Below are 19,227 nucleotides of genomic sequence, written 5' to 3'. Positions count from 1 at the left end.
AGTCAACTAACGTGTTGGTCATTAAATGGCTTTCCTGAGGTAAATGTAGCTTTCTGTGACATAATTGTTGTCCTGCAGTTTTATTGACCTCTTTCCGTGGTTGAAAAACACTGAATGATCGATATTATGTATGAGGCATATATACCTTTCGGTAAGTTGTACTGTATCTTTAAATAAAAAGTAACAGATGATCCGTTTACTTGAACTGAGGCGCTACAGTGATCTGTCAAGTCACATTTACAAGCACCAAAACAGTATTTATTGTCTGAATTTCGTAATAAAATGGACAGAACATGAGAGCTGAGAATTGTTTTCATACCATAATAACCTGCTCTGTCTAGTCTGTCGGTCTCCGTGTCCTCTTTGCTCCGCGATTTTTCTCTGCGTGAGAAGAACTGCATGTGGCGCGAGAGCGTTTGAAAAGTGTAGATTGCGTGAGTCTCACGCTGAATGCGTATTGACAGCTCTGCTTTTAGAAGGGGGATAAATCGTCGGCAGCGTTCCTCCTTCCGCCATGCTTCTCCATGTGAGGATTGTTTACATTAGACTAGAGTGCGCACTGCGCCGCATGCACACAGTGCTAATACATGTGGGGATTGTTTACAACAGAGTGCGCACGTGTTTCGCGCAGCATACGCAGTGTTTGTTTAAGCGGTTGATGAAAAATAAGCTAATACGCGTTCTATAAATATAAATTCTGATCTATTATTTTTCACGGTATTTTGAAGTGCCCACGATAACAATATCGTGCATATTCATTACCGCGATTTATCGCATTAACGAATACCGGCACATGCCTAATCAGGAGAAGAATTTTCGGGAATGTCTCTTTACGCGCAAATCACTCACATATTTACTCGTATATTTACGAATGTTTCATGAATGAGACCCAATGAATCTAACACCACAAATACGCAAATAAGAACGTTAACCAAGGGTTTAGGAGTGTACAGCATGAAACATCAGTTTATAAATACCAAGGATTAATTGTTAACCCCGGGTAAATTATGATCAGTGTAAAGGTTTACAATGACCTCGGGTATATTTCAAGTGTGAAAAGCCCTCTAGTATGTCAATAAAACAGATAGTTCTGGAACTTGATTCTGAATGGTTGAGCCGTGTTCTAAGCCTAGTAAATTACTCTACAAGGACTCAAGCCATCCAAGTCACATAACATTGTTTTATGCTCTTATCACGGTTACAGTACCATAGCATTAAGGCCCGGACTAGTAGGCTCAGAGACAGTTTCTGCTCAATCCTGTTCCTGGAGTACACACAGCACTGCACATTTTCAAATTCAACTCATCAGCTAGTTAGTAAACACTCCTAGACCTCTAATATGTGTGTTAGATAAGAGAGAAATTAAAAATGTACAGTGCTGGTATTGAAAATCACTGACCTAAATCAAGAGATTTCTTATTTTAATACATCATCATCGCAACTATGGAAGGCATTTTCTGCCAAATTTAAATAAATAAATTAAATGATTAAAATGAAAATGAAAACCAGATTAACGATTTCATTACAGAAAACCGTACGCAAAATATGTGACAACATTGAGAATTAAAATGAAATGATTTCATTTTCACACCCGGCATTCAAACAGATTTTTTATTAAGATTATATAGGACTGACCTGAAGGAAAATGCTATATCTAGCCTACTGTAAATGCAGGTACACTCACTTTCTCGCTTTTTCTTTTTTTTTCTTTTGGCTTTTAGTGATTTTACTTCATGAAAGTTGCATATATAGATACATATTTTTCAGGTTTAATTTGTATTGCGTGGTAACCGTTTTAAAAAAGCAATAAGGTACTCTAGGCTAGTGCTGTATCTGAAAAAGTCACGGCTGAAGGGCGTTGTTAGGCACGATGCAAATATGAAACATTGGCTGAAGTCCTCGGTTAAAGCTAGCGGGTATTAATGTCTATATCTAGCTATAATTGTTGTAGAAATTGTGTTACTAAGACTTTTGTACACCCAAATAGTTGAATTTCCAAAACAGCCTAAGACATGAATGAACTTCATCGCAACTGAAGATGCCCGTGACTCAGGCCGAGGAACTGCAGTGCGCCGAGGGTTTGACGCATGCTGGTCAGGCTGGTTGTTTCCACTAATGCTGCGGCAGCTTCCCGCAAAAGCTCACTAACAGATTTCGCCATATCTCGTCGTCTCGATTACAATATAATCACATTTAAATAATTTCGTTTCACACATTCACTCATGCACACGGAACGTCGACGACTTCGCTTTACAAAAGGCGTGTCTCTAGCGCCGTTACTTGAATAAGCCACACCCACTCATTAACATAGAATTTGCATGCAGGTTGTCGTTGAAAATGAAAGCTGTGAAATAAAAGAGGAATTAAAATGACAACTAAAATTTACATTTGAATTTGAATTGTCACTATAATTGCGTGAGCATTAATAAAGAGCTTTGTAAAAACTGGATTTGTAGTTTCTTTTTCACGTTTGGCTTTTCATTTTAATATTGGCAGTCTTGCCTCGAGACTGTAGTGAAAATGAAATGTGAAATCACCAATTGCATTTTATTTTTCAATTTGACAGGGATTATGCACTGTCACCGTGAAAATGAAATCATTGAATTTTAATTCTCAATTTTGTCACATATTTTGCGTACAGTTTTCTGTAATGAAATCGTTAATTTGGTTTTAATTTTAATTTTAATCATTTAATTTATTTATTTAAATTTGGCAGAAAATGCCTTCCATACGTAACTAGATATAAGAGGTAGGGTAGTTGACGTGACGTGGCTTTTTCACCGTCACAGAAGATAAAAAATAATTTATTTCACATTTTCATAATTTATAATACTATAAATGGTTAAACATTTTCTTGTTTTACATGAATTTGTTGTTTAAATACCTGAGTTATTTTTTATTTTTTTACAACTTTGAGCCAAATCTCTAAATCGTCCTATGGTGTGACGGTAGACAAGATTATTTCATAAATATTAACTTTTATAAATAAAGAAAATAATGTTTAAACATCCTAATGAACACTCCTGGCATAATTGTGCAAGTGTCTATTTCACTAAGTGGCCATCACTTTTCCTATACATACATTTCTAAAAGTGTAGGAATTTAATAAAGTTTGTCACAGAAAAAAATGTCCTTTGGTGTTATGCAATAACCTGACATTAAGTTGGGCAATATCATGGACAACTAAATTTAGTTGAAAGACCCCATTCAAGGTCATGTGACTGAAGACCCCTATGAAGCCCATGAGAAGTGCACATGGCAAGTATTTCTCTCAGAATTGTTCAAATATTTAACTATGTTCTCAGACCACTGAAGTTGTTAAGTTTTTTTGTCCTTTAGTGTGACACTCCTAAATTATTTTTTTAAATTAAAATGTGTATGTTTAACAGCAGGAGTATGTAATATTATGCAAATGTATCATGCCAATTGCTAATAACAGTTCAGCTAGTATTAGCATGGTTATTAGCTGTCACAAAAGCTCAAATGTCCTTTGGTGTGACAGAAAATGTCACAGGAAATGTCCTTTGGTGTGACGCTTTGGCCTGTCACACCATAGGACACAGATGTCACACCATAGGACAAGACCTCCTTAAGAAGCTTTTAAAACAAATATATAAAGTTTCAACAAAAAAAACGAATGTCCTCCTTTATTATTGTTACAATAAACACTATATATTCTGACTCTTTTTATGCAATGATTATCTTTGTCCTTTAGTGTGACGTTTTGTCCTATGGTGTGACAAGCATAAAACAACAGAAAAATATACTTATTTTAAAATCTCTTTTAAAAAAAAGAGTCAAGTTTGGCATTAGGGGAGTTACAATAATATCTCCTCTTAAATAGGTACAATTTCAAACAGTTTTGTAAGGTTGGCGAAAAAGTTTTATTGACATTCATAGGGAAAAGTTTATCAGGTTCATCTATCCATGTTGAAAATGATTCTAATTAGTACTTTCATGTAAAATAAATATCACTTTAAGAAAATAATGTTTTAATAATGTGAACAATTCTGTCTCAAGTATTTTTTTATGTTATTTAATAGAATTTCTTAGTACTTTTTAAATGTCACACCATAGGACACATTTACAGTACTGTTGAGTGAAAACGTGAAAAAAAAAATGTGAAGTCATTGACAAAATGAGTGACCACTACTATTTTCTGAAACTGCAGTTTTCGTACTCCATAAATATATGTATTTTTTCTTAAAAAGTTATGTTTTCCAAAAAAAGTACTTTTTCTTGGCCATTTGTCAACTACCCGGTAGCCTAATTTTAAAAGTTTGATTTCTAGACCAGGAAAATGAATATATTTTTCTAAAAATGCTTAATCCATATCCAGCAAATTATGAACAATGGAAAAGTCATGTAAATTCATTGGTTGAAAAGATATTCAGCTTTTAAAACTTCAGAAATGTAATTACTTGGATTTCGATTATAATTACAAATTAAAATAATTATTTTAAATATTTTAATCTGTAGACACTTCAAATTTATGTAAATAAAAAAGTAATTAAAGCGCATTTAGCTAAACTATTAGCCTACATGAGAGGTATTATGTTCATATTTCAATTCAGTTTATATTATGTTCATATTTTCACACTCACAGAGCCTTTCTGCAGTTCCTCAGAGCAGGTAACAGTCTCCTTCGACCCTCTTGTGATGAACTGATGCTTTTAAGGTCAAACTCATCCATCACCTTTTCTGACATCAAGATCATGTTTGCTAAAGTTGAACATTGTGCAAGAGAAAGGTTTTGGTTACTTGTTCCAGATTGTAAGAATGCCTGCATTTCGTCAACAAGAGAACTATCCTTCATCTCAATCAAGCAGTGACACAGATTCATCCATCTTTCAGGGCTGACATTGTCTTCTGGACTTTCTGTGTTTTCGTGTTTTTTAAGGTTTTGGATTATTTTCTCTCTGCTCTCTGGGTTCTTCTCTGTGCGAATCAGCAGATCCTTTACAAGCAACTGATTGGACTCCAGTGAGATGCCATGAAGGAATCGAAGGAAAAGATCCAGGTCTCCATTTTTACTCTTCAAGGCTTTATTCATTACTCCCTTCAGAAACACATCCAGAGAAACATACTCACACCAACGTATGACCTTTCCAGATCGAGTTCTGGACTTTCCTGTCAGGAAAATTTCTGTCAGGAACATTTTCAGAACTTCACTGTTCTGGTTTAAATAACAGAAAAACACATACAGTGCTGCAAAAAACTCCTGAAAGCTGAGATGTACAAAGCTGTAAACCTTCCTGTGATAAATCACAGATTCCTCCCTAAAGATCTCAGTGCAAATCCCAGAATACACTGAGGCATCAGTGACATCTATGCCGCTCTCAATCAGGTCCTCCTCATAGAACATCACATTGCCCTTCATCAGCTGATTGAAAGCCAGTTCAGCAAGTTTCACAATCACTTCTCTGTTGGACTGCAGGAGCTTCTCTGGATCTCTCTCTTCATACTTCTGGTTCCTCATATGAGTCTGAATGAGGAGGAAGTGTATGTACATTTCAGTCAGAGTTTGAGGGATTTCTGCAGTGAGATGTTTAAGGATGTTTTGAAGCACAGTGGCTGAGATCCAGCAGAAGACGGGTATGTGACACATGATGTGGAGGCTTCTTGCTCTTCTGATGTGTGAGATGATTCTGCTGGCTTGATCCTCATCACTGATTCTCTTCCTGAAATATTCCTCCTTCTGAGGATCATTGAATCCCTGAATTTCTGTCACACGGTTGATGTATTCTGAGGGGATCTGATTGGCTGCTGCTGGTCTGGTGGTGATCCAGATGAGAGCAGAGGGAAGCAGATCTCCTTTCATGAGGTTTGACATCAACACACCCACTGATGAAGACTCAGTCACATCAGAAACTTTCTCACTGTCTGAAAACATCAGTGTAATTCTGCTTTCATCCAGACCATCAAAGATGAACACAACTGTACATTCATCATAAATCTTTGAGTCCAGATCTTGAAGTTCAGGATGAAAGTCCAGCAGAAGTCTGTGAAGACTGTACTGATGATCTCGAATCAAGTTCAGCTCTCTAAATGGAAGCACAAACATGAAATCTACACACTGATTGGCTTTTCCCTCAGCCCAGTCCAGAATGAACTTCTGCACAGAGATGGTTTTTCCAATTCCAGCGATGCCTTTAGTAAGAACAGTCTTGATTTTGTCCTTCTTCTCTCTTCTCTTCTCCTCATATCCTAGTTCAGGTGAAGGATCAAAGATGTCATTGCAGTTGATTGGAGTGTCTTGGAGGGTCTTGTAACTTTTCTCCATCTGTAACACCTCATGTTCTTCATTCACTCCTTCACTCTCTCCCTCTATGATGTACAGCTGTGTGTAAATCCTGTTCAGGAGAGTCCGATTCTCTTGTAGTTTGATTCCCTCAAATAAGCTCTCATACTTGTTCTTCATGCTGGTTTTGTGCTGGTCTTTGACTCTCTGCAGATCATCATGCACTGGCTGGTGAGAGTCGAGCTGCAGGGCTGCTTCTGTGTCATGATGACTGATGTGTTTCTGACAGGAGGAGGATGAGCTGGTCTGACAGGACACATCTCTGATCTGGTCAGCTCTCACACCACTGAAAACACATTAAGAAGACAGAAACACAAAAACCTCTGTTAAAATAAATATAAAAATCCGAAAAATGTAAAAACTGTCTTCTTAATATATTACATGGAGATCCTCAAGGTTCTGTTCCCGCACAGATTTTGTTTACACATGTTGCGAACAAACTGTAAATTAATTATGCACATCAGGCATTTGGGGGCAGATAATGACCTGCATATTAAAAGTAATGAGACATCAATATTTCAGTAGTCAAAATGTTTGAATAAAAGAGAAAGGCGGCTAAAATTCTTGACCAGATTTAACAGAAACCATTATTTTAAAATATCACAGAAACACAGACATGAAGAAAAAGCAGTGTTCATGTGAGATGATTACATGTAATTGATTTACTTGTAAATGGCGACGGATGATACTTAAATCAACAGTTATTCTGAAGAATCCGTCCTTCGGATGAGATGTTAAACCGAGGTCCTGACTCTCTGTGGTCATTAAAAATCCCATGGCACTTCTCGTAAAGAGTAGGGGTGTAACCCCGGTGTCCTGGCCACATTCCACCCATTGGCCCTTACCAATCATGGCCTCCTAATAATCCCCTTACATTGAATTGGCTCTATCACTCTCTCTCCTCTCTCAACCTGTAGCTGGTGTGTGGTGAGCGCACTGGCGCCGTTGTACTGTGGCTGCCGTCGCATCATCCAAGTGGATGCTGCACACTGGTGGGGGTTGAGGAGAGATTCCCTGATATGATTGTAAAGCGCTTTGGGTGTACAGTAGTACATATGAAAGCGCTATATAAATGCCTCATTCATTCATTCATTCACTCATTCATTCAATATGTAAAGTTTGCTGTTGAAGCTAAAGGCAAAATAATTATCATGATAATCAACAGCTGGCTTACTTTTCCATTTGTTGACATGACAGAGTTTGATTCAGATGGCAAATATCGTATTAAGTTGGGTGTCATCATATTAATAATGAAACCATTATATTTAAAAATATATATATTAATCATAATAAAATATCACGATTATTGTTACTACTGTAAAGCCAATATAATTTATGGGATCTCCTTCAAAGCTTTCAGAATCTTTAGTTTTTAAATATTTTTTCTGTGTTTTTAAAATGAACAGTTTAATTTTAATGACAGTATATTATGGAAGTAAAATATTGTCAAATATTTTTTAAACAAAAAGCCTGTTGAATTGCACTACTTGAAAAAAAATAGGCATTGCATTAACCATGCTTGCATTTTAATGCATTGTATTTTTAGGGCTTGCCTTTTTATGGGCTGAAATTCAACATGGTTGAATATTTAAGCTGTGAATATTTCAATTAAAAACATTTCAAACACATTTTCATTATTAAAAATTCACTAATCCATATTCACCTTTCATATTTCACTTCCAAAATATTCAAACTGTTTAAAAATACAACCTATAATATTCAACAGGCAATTTTCGGTCCATTTTATTTCGCTTTGCAAATTCGCTTCCACAAATTCAGTGGTTCAAATTCGACAGTAAATTCAAAGGAACTGCAGGAAAAGCAGTAGATTACCGAGATATTTTCCATCTGCTGTTAGTCGACCTCACCAGCAGGTGGTGCAAAAGCGTGTGTTGTTGACGAAGAATAAGCACAATAAGCACAATAATAACTTAGTCCAGTATTCAGGCGCTGGTAAACAGGCTTCATGTACGCGCTGAGAAACGCACACGTTAGAACAGCGCATCAGCACGCGAATTAAATGTTTAACCGACAGGGCATTAGAGTACATGCAAATTATGAACTTTTATGAACTGCAGTTCAAATTGTGAACTGCAGTGTCCCGTTCCGCTGCGTTTACATTTTATGTGAATATACGTCGCGTTGTTCAGTATGTTGGGACAGAGGCGCTAACAGACTTGAAGTCAGGTGAGCTGACTTTTCCTGTTTTATCAACAATCGTTGCAGGATCATTTTCCACTATCACTCCACGCCGGTTCTGTTACTGAAGAATCCAACTTGAGACATATTGCGCAACCATACAGTTACATGACTGGCTGTTAGCGTGTAACTTCCTTGCTAGGTTACCAGAGAGTGAGTGCCTTTGTTCATTCAACCGAACTTGCTTCGCAACCTCTGGTTTCTTCCTATGAAGAAAAAAAATTATTATCAAACGCATTTTTTATTGATATTGATTACGTGTCTATCGCGATACATATCGTTATCGTTTTATCGCCTAGCCCTAACCTAAAGCAGTGTTTTTTAATTTGTATTTTTGTTCTGTTGTATTTTTTGTCGGTTTTGTTTATAATTTAGTGTCCCTCCAGGCTAATTCGTGGAATTGGTTATTGTTAAATTTGTGAAAAAGCGCAAAACAGAATAAACCGACATATGGTTTAATTATAGTTTATGGGCTCTCACATAAACTATAATTAAACATAATCTTCTCTCATTCGGCACAAATCCAAACGCTTCCACTGTCGCGATGTAACATTTGGATGCTAATCTATCATTTCTTTTGTAAACTAAGCTTTGTCCTTCACTCGTGTCCTGATATCCAGGTAAAACAGCGTTTACGGGCACAAAAATGTGTTTTGGTTTACCACTGCCGATGGTACTCAGTTATCACACCTACCGACACAGCCCTTAACAAAAGTGGATCATTTTGAACATTAATTTACTATTCACAGTAAATGCAGATAAATATCGAACATTTAATTTACATTTTTAATTAAATGAATGTTCTAGAACTTCTGTGCCGCCAGTCTGAGAACCACTAACTTACAATAATTAACCTTCTATTAGCTTTTGCTGAAGTATTGATAAGTGTGAAATTTCACACATTTAAAATGACTCATAGCATGAAATAAGACTTAGATCATATCACCCACCTATAATCATGTTAAATAATCGTAATTTCAATATTGAGCAAAATAATCATGATTATGATTTTTGTAATCAAGCAGCCCTAATAATACAATTAGAAACATTCTATAAACCCTCTGCACACTAAAGTATCATTTCTAAATTATAATTACAAACAGAGCATTAAATCTGTGTATTAAAGTAAAATAGTGTAAACGTAATTTTATTAATGGTGAATTAGTCAATTCATTGTTATAAGATGACTTTCAATGTTGTTGGTTTTTGTCAGTTAGTGGTCGACCGATATGGGATTTTTAATGGCCGATGCCGATGCCGATACTGAGAAAGCAATCTGGCCGATTGGCCGATATGAGGCCGATACAATACATGTGAATACAGTAAATGAGAGACATAAAGAATATTGGTGAAACTAAATGAACATTTATTGTACATACTATTTATGCACAATTCTTTTTGCAATAAAAAAATATTTACTAAGAAATTAAAATGTAAAAAAAGGTAAGGTAACACTTCAATAAATAAAGTTTTAGTGCAGCTTCTTGTCTGCTTTAATATTTACAGTAATTTTTTCAGTCACATAAATAATTACTGCTGCTTACTGCATGTTACAAATAACATTTATCATTAATGAACCAATCTAAACAATATTCATAAATTATTAACAAAATAGTATGTGAAATTACATACATTTTATGTACAATACATAGTTAAATATAAATCTCACATAGTTTATTTACACAATTTACTTTAAACAAGTTGTTTTACTTCAAGTATATTTAAATAATAATGATTTATGTGTTTAGTTTTGCTTGTTTGTTTCTTTAAAACGTTGCAAGCCGTCACATGTATTTGCATGACATACATGAACATACGAAAATGTATAGCCTACTACATATTACGCCAATCATGGATAAATAAATACAGTAGAAACTATAGTGCATAACATTTTCAAGGATTTATTTTCAAACGTAATATTATTGCACAGTGTTCTCCTCTCATCCACCTCACGCGACCACTGATCTGTAATGCACGCGACGCGACCGACCCAGCTTTTCCGTGCACGCGAGTCCGTTGGAAAACAGCGTCTAGTTTAAATGTAACCCGAGAACAACGCGCGTATCTGGGGAACAGCCAGTCACAGGATTTTTTGACTGTTTGTGAGGTAAAATGGTTTCCGTTTTGTTTGAATTCGTTTATATCACATCTGTGAGTGACCCCCACTGGAGCTACCGCTGGGCTGCGGATCTGACATATCACGGTACTATTTGAATAGACTCTGCTGCACACCGGAGTGTTTTTGTGTGTAACACAATGTAGCGTCAGGTTAGAAAGCGAATGCGAATGGTCATTTATTGTGTCTGTCAGATGTCTGCTTCACTTCTGAGTGGCTTGTTTTACGGTGCTGGGCGGAGCAGAGCGAGTGTATTCAGTTCATTCATGCTAGCTCTGTTCGCGTCAGTGGAAAAAAGCGCTAATGCACAGTCACAAACTGTTTTGAAATATATCAGCCAAACGGAAAGATTTATCGGCCAATGCCGATATCTAAAAAATTCCAAATATCGGCCGATATATCGGCCTCGGCGATATATCGGTCGACCACTATTGTCAGTTATATATATATTTTTTCATATATGATGTAAGAATCATAACTACAATGTGTGTGAGTCGTTGATGTTTATTTCATATTTTGAGGAGTTACTTTAGAATATTTCAACTGGGACGGACCACTAGTGGAAACTTTTTCATTTCATTTACATTTAATGCAAGTTCAGTGTCAAACTTTATTTTTACTTCTGTTGTTGCTTGCTTTCACTTCAGCAATAAAATCCTATGTGTCTTTTATCAAAAGAGGCCAGTGGTCCAAAGCACTCATGAAATTAAAACCCTTCAAGTTTTTAAATCACCAAATGGAGTTTGAATGTCACCTAGCGGCCATATTGGCTAACGTGCCTAAAACTCCCAGAGCATATTGATAGTTTGAGACAAATTTGAAAGACAACTTGCTTGGATTTGTCGCTTTGACTTGCAGTTTTAGGTGACCAGGCATAGGTTTTAAATTAATAGAAAAGAAAAATACAGTTTATCCAATCTATGTTTAAAGGTGCTGTAAGTGATGCGACGCCAAAACATTTTTTGTCACATACAGCAAACATCTCCTCACTATCCGCTAGCTGCCTGTCCCATGAACACACTGTAAAAAAACGCAGTCTCTCTAGACATCACAGGCTCCACAAATGGCAACAAAAACAAACTGGGCTCACCCGCACCAAGAAACATAATAAACAGAGTTCCAGCCAATCACCGACAAGAAGTATTGGAGGGTGGGGTTTGGGGGGTTAGTGCGCGTGCACGTGAAGGGGGTGTGTGGAGGAGAGAGAACAGAGAAGTATGAAGAGGGAAGTTTGAATTATGGCCGACACACGACCAAAGAGACGACGTTCCGATGAACACATTGCAAAGAAGAGGGACAAGGATAATGAACGCGCAAAGTCCCGAATTTACATCGGAAAAACCTTCGAAAGCTGATGAGAACTCCGCCGGCAGAACGGCTTCCAATCCGACATTCAGGTTGCTCTGTTTTTGCAGAACAGGTAAATCCATTTTTCTTTCTAAACTGACGTTCATGTTCGCCAAACCAACACAAGGACGTAATTAGCTAGATCTATGCAGTCAGCGTTAACTTTGGTGAATACAACATGTATGTTTCTAGCAGCTAGCGATCAATCTCTATTGTAATGATCAAGCAAATTCACAGTAGGGCCACAATGTGTGTGAATGATTGTTTTCACCCACTGTTTGTTATGAATTTGAATGTTCATTTATAGGCTATTGACAACTTTGACTAGATTTGTTTACACCGCCGCCGTTGTTTATGCTCACTGGGAAACGCGAAGCGAACGTTATCATGCTATTATTGCGTCCTTGTATGAGAGCTATAGTTACAACCTCAGGTGGCGAAACGATTTTAAGATAATGTTTCTCTTTTTCTGCATTCTGTTCTGCAATATAAAAGCATTATCTAACTTGGTGACATTACACACTGAATGAAGTATCAGTTTGTTTGTAGTGACTATTTTGACTTTCCTTATGTCGGAAGGGAGGGGATGAGGGAGGAGACGGGATGAGGAGGAGGGAGGGTCTTGCTAGCCTCCGTTTTGTTTGACAACAATTCGAATGTCAACAAGAAGTAACGTCTCCCGGCATCGCTTAGAGCACCTTTAATACATCCAGTCTATGTTTAAGAATAGGGTCGCCAGATGAGAGGCTAATGAGGCTAACTAGTTATCTTGATTCCAAGACTATCATCTATAGATATATTCAATTTAGATACATATTTTATATAGCCTTTTTGCATTTTAAGTTTTATATTGGGCAATGAACCAATATAATATCTTGACTGCCCAGAAATCCCTGAACTTCATGATACTCACACAGGGTCAGAGGTCACAGCAGGTCCATCACTGAACACAGGGGGCGCATGCATGGAGTTAATACTCTTCATAGACACACAGCTGAATCCTGGAGATGGTCCATTACTGAACACAGGGGGCGCATGCATGGAGTTGTTACTCTTCATGGACACACAGCTGAATCCTGAAGATGGTCCATTACTGAACACAGGGGGTGCATGCATGGAGTTGTTACTCTTCATGGACACACAGCTGAATCCTGGAGATGGTCCATTACTGAACACAGGGGGCGCATGCATGGAGTTGTTACTCTTCATGGACACACAGCTGAATCCTGAAGATGGTCCATTACTGAACACAGGGGGTGCATGCATGGAGTTGTTACTCTTCATGGACACACAGCTGAATCCTGGATATGGTCCATTACTGAACATAGGGGGATCACGCATGGAGTGGTTACTCTTCATAGACACACAGCTGGATCCTGGATATGGTCCTTCACTGAACATAGGGGGTGCATGCATGGAGGCGTTACTCTTCATAGACACACAGCTGGATACTGGAGATGCTGCTCTCTGAGTGTGAACAGACGCCTCCTCCTCTCTCTCCTCACACACACTCATTTTACAGGTTCGGTTGTCCTCCTCTCACTCTTTATTCACACTCATTTTACAGGTACGGTTCTCCTCCTCATTTTACAGGAAGTTTGCTCCTTCTCTTCCTCCTTGATGAGAGACTTTCTAGACCTGTATGTGGACACAGAAAACATGCACAAAACACCAATTAATTTTGACACATTTTATTTAAATGACATTTAATTCACTATAACTTAATGTCAACAGTCTTTAGTTACTGTAATGTTGTTTTTTAGAGCAACATATGGGCCACACTTTCAAACACAGCCTCGTTTAAACACTGGATTCACCTTCACTCAAATGACACAGCTGAACTCTGTTTTTCACAATCCGTTTTTCGTCTCGCATTAAGCAAATATGATGTTATTCTTACGCGTTTATGTGATTATCCTGCGACTACACTTTCTTTCCCCAGTCATCATCACTGAACACACATTACAATATAGATTATTTAAATAATGAAATAGTTTACAGTCAACTAAAGATTTAAACATTAAACTAAAATTCTCCTGTTAAATAAAAAAAAAAAGTGTACGTTTAACCATTTTCGGCCATTTAATGAGTGTTACAGAAGACTTGAAGTATCACGAATAACTTTCAACTTTATCGTGTATTTGAGTTTGAGTTCGTCATGAAGTCTGTTTAGGCGCAAATACTCTATCGATATTACAGCTATGAAAAGTTTAACGAACTTACTGTCACATGTGAAGAGATTGCTGATTTTCTATCTTCCGAAATGGCGTCTTTACAGTCGTCTGCTTTCGGTTTATTTTCTTTTTTTTACACTTCCGGGTTCTTCTTCTTCTTCTTCTTCGGTAAATTGTATTGGCAGCTTGCAATCATTGTGCATTACCGCCATCTACTGGACTGAGGTGTGATCACATTGGGACGTCATCATAAAAAAAAAAAAACCTTTAACCAAAGCCCAAGCTTCAGCTGGCGCTGCGTGTTCAGCTCCTCCAGCTTCCACCCTGAGCTCCGCAACCTCCAAAAAAAAAGATAAAAAAAAAGAAAAAGAGAAAAACCTAAATTCTACTTGCTAGTTGGGTTTCTTTAAGAAAAGTTATAACTGCCCTAACTGTAGACTGTGTGCTGGTTATACTCAATACATTTTCTATTGTTAAGTCTTTCTTTACCGCTCTCTTCATATTTTCCCTTTCTCTGGTGTATACAATCTAGAAGTATGCGTTTTACATTTTCTATTACTCCACAATTTGTGCATACTCCAGTCTGATGTTTCCCTATAATATGTAATCCACTATTTAAACTTGTATGTCCCATCCTCAGTCTGGAAAACCATGGTTCCTCCTGCCTTTCCAATCCACTGATTTTACTAGCTGTAACCTCTTTGTGTATGTTCTACAAATATCTGCCTTTTCCCTCCTTATCCCATCTCTCCTGCCACATTCTGTTAATTTTATCCTTAATAATACTTTTAATTTCTGACCTGCTTAATTTGATATCCAGTTCAACCAGTTCTGATGTAACAGCTTCCTTCGCCAGCATGTCTGCCTTCTCGTTCCCCTCCACTCCGCTGTGTGCAGGAACCCATATAAATCCTATGCTTATGCTCTGTTGGTTTATTATAAAAATGAGTTGATTAATTTCATCTAGTAGATCCTGTCTACATGTAGACTTTCCACTCTGAATGCATGCTATTGAGGACATTGAGTCTGAACAGATGATCACCTTTTTGGGTTTTACTTCTTCCACCCATTGTAAAGCCAGAATTATTGCTATACCATTTCCGCTGTAAAAATGGCCAGATGATCTGTTGTCCTTTTTTTAATATTAACATTATACTTTAAAATGTGGACTGCAACCCCTGTTTTCCCAGTCTGATCTTTTGATGCGTCTGTGAAAATCTGAACTGTATCATCATAATTTATGTTAATACATTGCTGAACTTTTTGATATATCCCTGATTTAATTATGTTCTTAGCTTCCAAATCTACCCTGGGAGAACAAAACATCCATGGTGGGATTGTTGGTGTGCTAACAGTTTTGCAACACGCTATGCTGTCAATTTCCATATCCTTTGCCAGCCTATTCCCCTGCCACCCAAAACTGCATGATGGGCGCCCATACTCCCAGCATTCTAATAACACCTGCTTTGTGGGGTGTGTTTCTTCATGACCTTGCAGATTTGTCCAGTAAGACATGGATAGTTGTAATCGCCTTAGGTCTAAAGGCATTTCTCCTACTTCTATTTGTAATGATGGAATAGGTGTTGTCCTAAACGCACCACAACATATTCTAAGTGCCTTAGCCTGTACTCTGTCTAGTTCTTGCATTAATGTTTTAGTTGTTGAACTATAAACTATGCTTCCATAATCAAAAACAGAACGAATCAGTGCAGTATAAATCCTTTTCAGGGACATGCCTGATGCTCCCCAGCTAAACCCTGCTAAACACTTCAGTATATTTATACCTTTTTTGCATTTCTCTATCATTTTCTGAATGTGCGTTTTATAATTGAGCTTAACGTCAAACCATACCCCCAAATATCTTATACTATCAACTTGCTTAAGATGCTGCCCATACAGTTTAAGATCTATAGTAGGGTTTGTTCTTTTTTTGGAAAAACATATAAATGATGTCTTTTCAATAGATAGGTGAAAGCCCCACTCATATGACCACTTTTCAACCTTACCTATTGCTGATTGCATTTTAACCTTCAGGTTGTCAATATTCCTTCCTCTCACCCATAATGCCCCATCATATAATGCTCTACCCATCCTCTGATCTATTCCATTAAAAATGTCATTAATCATTATATTAAAAAGCATTGGGCTACATACGCTTCCTTGAGGGGTACCATTCTCTATTGGATATATACTTGAAAATTCCATCCCTACTCTTACCTCTATGGTTCTGTTATTCAAAAAATCTTTAATCCAGTTAAACATCCTGCTACCTATGCCCATCTTATTTAACTTAATTAAAAGCCCCTCCTTCCACAACATGTCATATGCTTTTTCAATATCAAATAGTATAACGAAAACAGCCTCTTTACTTACTTGAGCTTTCCTGATTTCATTTTCTAGACAAATAATTGGGTCCATTGTTGTGCGCCCATTACGAAATCCACTTTGGTGAGGGGAGAGCATTCCTCTTTTTTCAACTACATATCCTAGTCTTATAGTAATCATTTTCTCCATAATTTTGCATAAGTTGGATGTAAGAGCTATTGGTCTATTCTCTCTCTCTCTCTCGTTCTCGCCGGCTTATATGCGGTCTCTCCACGCCAATTACTGCAAACAGACACAGGTGTTCGTATCTGCACTTGACCTACTTACTCACTGCTCGGCCCCCTCCTTTCTCTCCCGCTACAGACCTCGCGAAACCACGCCCCCCTCGCCACATACCCCCACCGCCCGACTCAGGCCGGGGAGCCATCCGGCCTGCAGCCTCCCCCCCCCTCCTGGAGAGGAAGTCGGCCACAGCCATCTGTGCACCCGGCCTGTGGATCACCTGGAATTTAAAAGGCTGTAAAGCTAGATACCAACAGGTGATCCGCGCGTGGGTATCCTTCATGCGGTGGAGCCACTGCAGGGGAGCGTGGTCCGAGCAGAGGGTGAACTCCCGTCCCAAGAGATAGTAGCGGAGGGTGAGAACGGCCCACCTGATGGCCAAACACTCCTTCTCTATGGTGCTGTACATCCTCTCTCTCTTAGAGAGCTTCCGACTGATGTACAGCACCGGCCGCTCCTCACCCTCCACCTCCTGGGACAGGACTGCGCCCATCCCTCTGTCCGATGCGTCAGTCTGCAGAGTAAAAGGGAGAGAAAAGTTAGGGGCATGTAAGAGTGGTCCGCCACACAAAGCAGCCTTTATCTGAGTAAAAGCCTGCTGACACTGCTCCGTCCACTGAACCGTATCTGGTACCTCCTTTTTAGTTAGATCAGTCAGTGGGCTGGCAAGGTCCGAATAATTAGGCACAAACCTTCTGTAATATCCCGCCAACCCTAGGAACTGTCTAACCTCCTTTTTGGTCTTGGGTCTAGGACAAGTCGCAACCGCTGCTGTTTTATCAATTTGGGGACGCACCTGTCCATGACCCAAGTGGAAGCCCAGATATCTAACTTCCACCCGCCCAACTGCACACTTCTTCGGGTTGGCCGTGAGTCCAGCCCTTCTCAACGTCTTCAGGACAGCCCGCAAATGCTGCATATGACGCTGCCAGTCACCACTGTAGATGATGATATCATCCAAGTAGGCAGCGGCATATGCAGCATGCGGCCGGAGAATTCTGTCCATCAGACGCTGAAACGTTGCTGGAGCCCCGAACAAACCGAAAGGAAGGGTGACAAATTGGTGTAATCCAAACCACCGGCTCTGTCTCAACGTGGTGCTGAATGAGGTCCGTCCGACCAGGCAGAGGTGAAAACACATCAGCAAATTCTGCTTGTAACTTTTTTACGTCAATGAGTTGGGATGGTGAGAGGTGGTCTCCACCAGGGGCCAGAGCGAGGGATTGAGTTTTTATGTTCGCTTCTGGACCGAGATCCTCCTCTCCACTCACCACCATCGCCAACATCACTGACTCCACCTCAGACCATTTTTTCAGGAGATTGAGGTGGTAAATTTGATGTGTCCCGCCCCTATCTGTTCGTGCTACCTCATAGTTGAGATCTCCCACTCGCCGTGTGACCTCAAAGGGCCCTTGCCACTTGGCGAGTAATTTAGAACTAAATTTAGAAATTGGGCAGTAATTATCGAGAATGGAGGGGTCCCCCCCCCTTTCAGCAGGGGCATCACATGGGCTGATTTCCAAACATCTGGTAAGTCATTTGAAGACAGGGACAAATTAAAAATGTATGTAATAGGTTCCACTATGATATGTGCAGATAGTTTCAGTAAAGCAGGGTCTAGGCCATCAGGACCAGCTGATTTCCTAGTGTCAATTTCTGTAAGAGCCTTAAGCACTGCAGATGAGGGAATGAGTTTAAAGTCGAATCCCTCACTGACGAGAGAAGCAGGTGAATTGTGTTGGAGGGGTGAGGAGAAATGTCTGTGTGAGACTTCTTCAGGATATGATTGTTCAAATATATCCCCTGCCTTAATGAAATGGTGATTAAAAGCATTAACAATATCATTCTTATTTGAGATCTGTTGGGTATCTTTAACTATATGCTTAGGGAGAGCAGAGTCACTGGGAGGTATTTCAAGGGATTTTATCGTCTTCCAAAATTTGGATGGGATATTTAGGTTTGAGGACAATGATTTGAGGTAGAAGTCAGATTTGCACTTTCTTATAAGGTAAGTGCACTTGTTCCTAAGATACCTAAAGTTAGTCCAGTCAGATTGGAGGTTTGTGGACTTTGCTAAGACCCAGGCTGCATTTCTCTCATGAATCAGAGAAGACAGTTCATTGGAAAACCAGGGGTTATCACGGCCTTTAATTCTATAGCATGTTAGGGGGGCATGTTTATCAGTAATCGAGAGAAAAAGTGAGTGAAAGTAGTTCCATGCCACATTGATATCCGGTATAAGACTAATTCTAGAGAAATCACAGATGTTTAATTCATGTAAAAAGGCTTGTTCTACAAACTTTTTCAAATTTATTTTAATGAGGATGCGAGGCTTGGATTTAGAGAGCTTGGTGTCCCTAACCCATGCTACGGTGCAATGGTCACTGATGTCGTTAGAGAATACCCCTATTCCTTTATATTTCTGTGGAGTGTTGGTGAGTATTAGATCTATCAGGGTTGACTTATCTGGAAATTTTCTATTA

General features: G+C 38.7%; 1 protein-coding gene across 1 annotated transcript in view; it reads right to left on the bottom strand.

Moving 5' to 3' along the window:
• The window catches only part of LOC307170569 (NACHT, LRR and PYD domains-containing protein 3-like), a 58,354-nt gene extending 44,858 nt beyond the window's left edge, over nt 1-13,496 (bottom strand). Inside the window, exons 1-2 of the mRNA XM_079891712.1 lie at nt 12,877-13,496; nt 4,605-6,587 (exon numbers count right to left, since the gene is read on the bottom strand). Of these exons, the coding sequence (XP_079747838.1) occupies nt 4,605-6,587; nt 12,877-13,478 (2,585 nt within the window). The 5' untranslated portion in view covers nt 13,479-13,496. The remainder of the gene's footprint in view (nt 1-4,604; nt 6,588-12,876) is intronic.
• Nucleotides 13,497-19,227: the final 5,731 nt, after the last annotated feature.

The sequence above is a fragment of the Squalius cephalus genome, assembly GCF_949319135.1.
Source record: "Squalius cephalus genome assembly, chromosome: 1".
NCBI classification, from domain to species: domain Eukaryota; kingdom Metazoa; phylum Chordata; class Actinopteri; order Cypriniformes; family Leuciscidae; genus Squalius; species Squalius cephalus.
The sequence above is the reverse complement of the archived record's forward strand: the minus strand, read 5'-3'. Positions and strand labels throughout refer to the sequence as shown.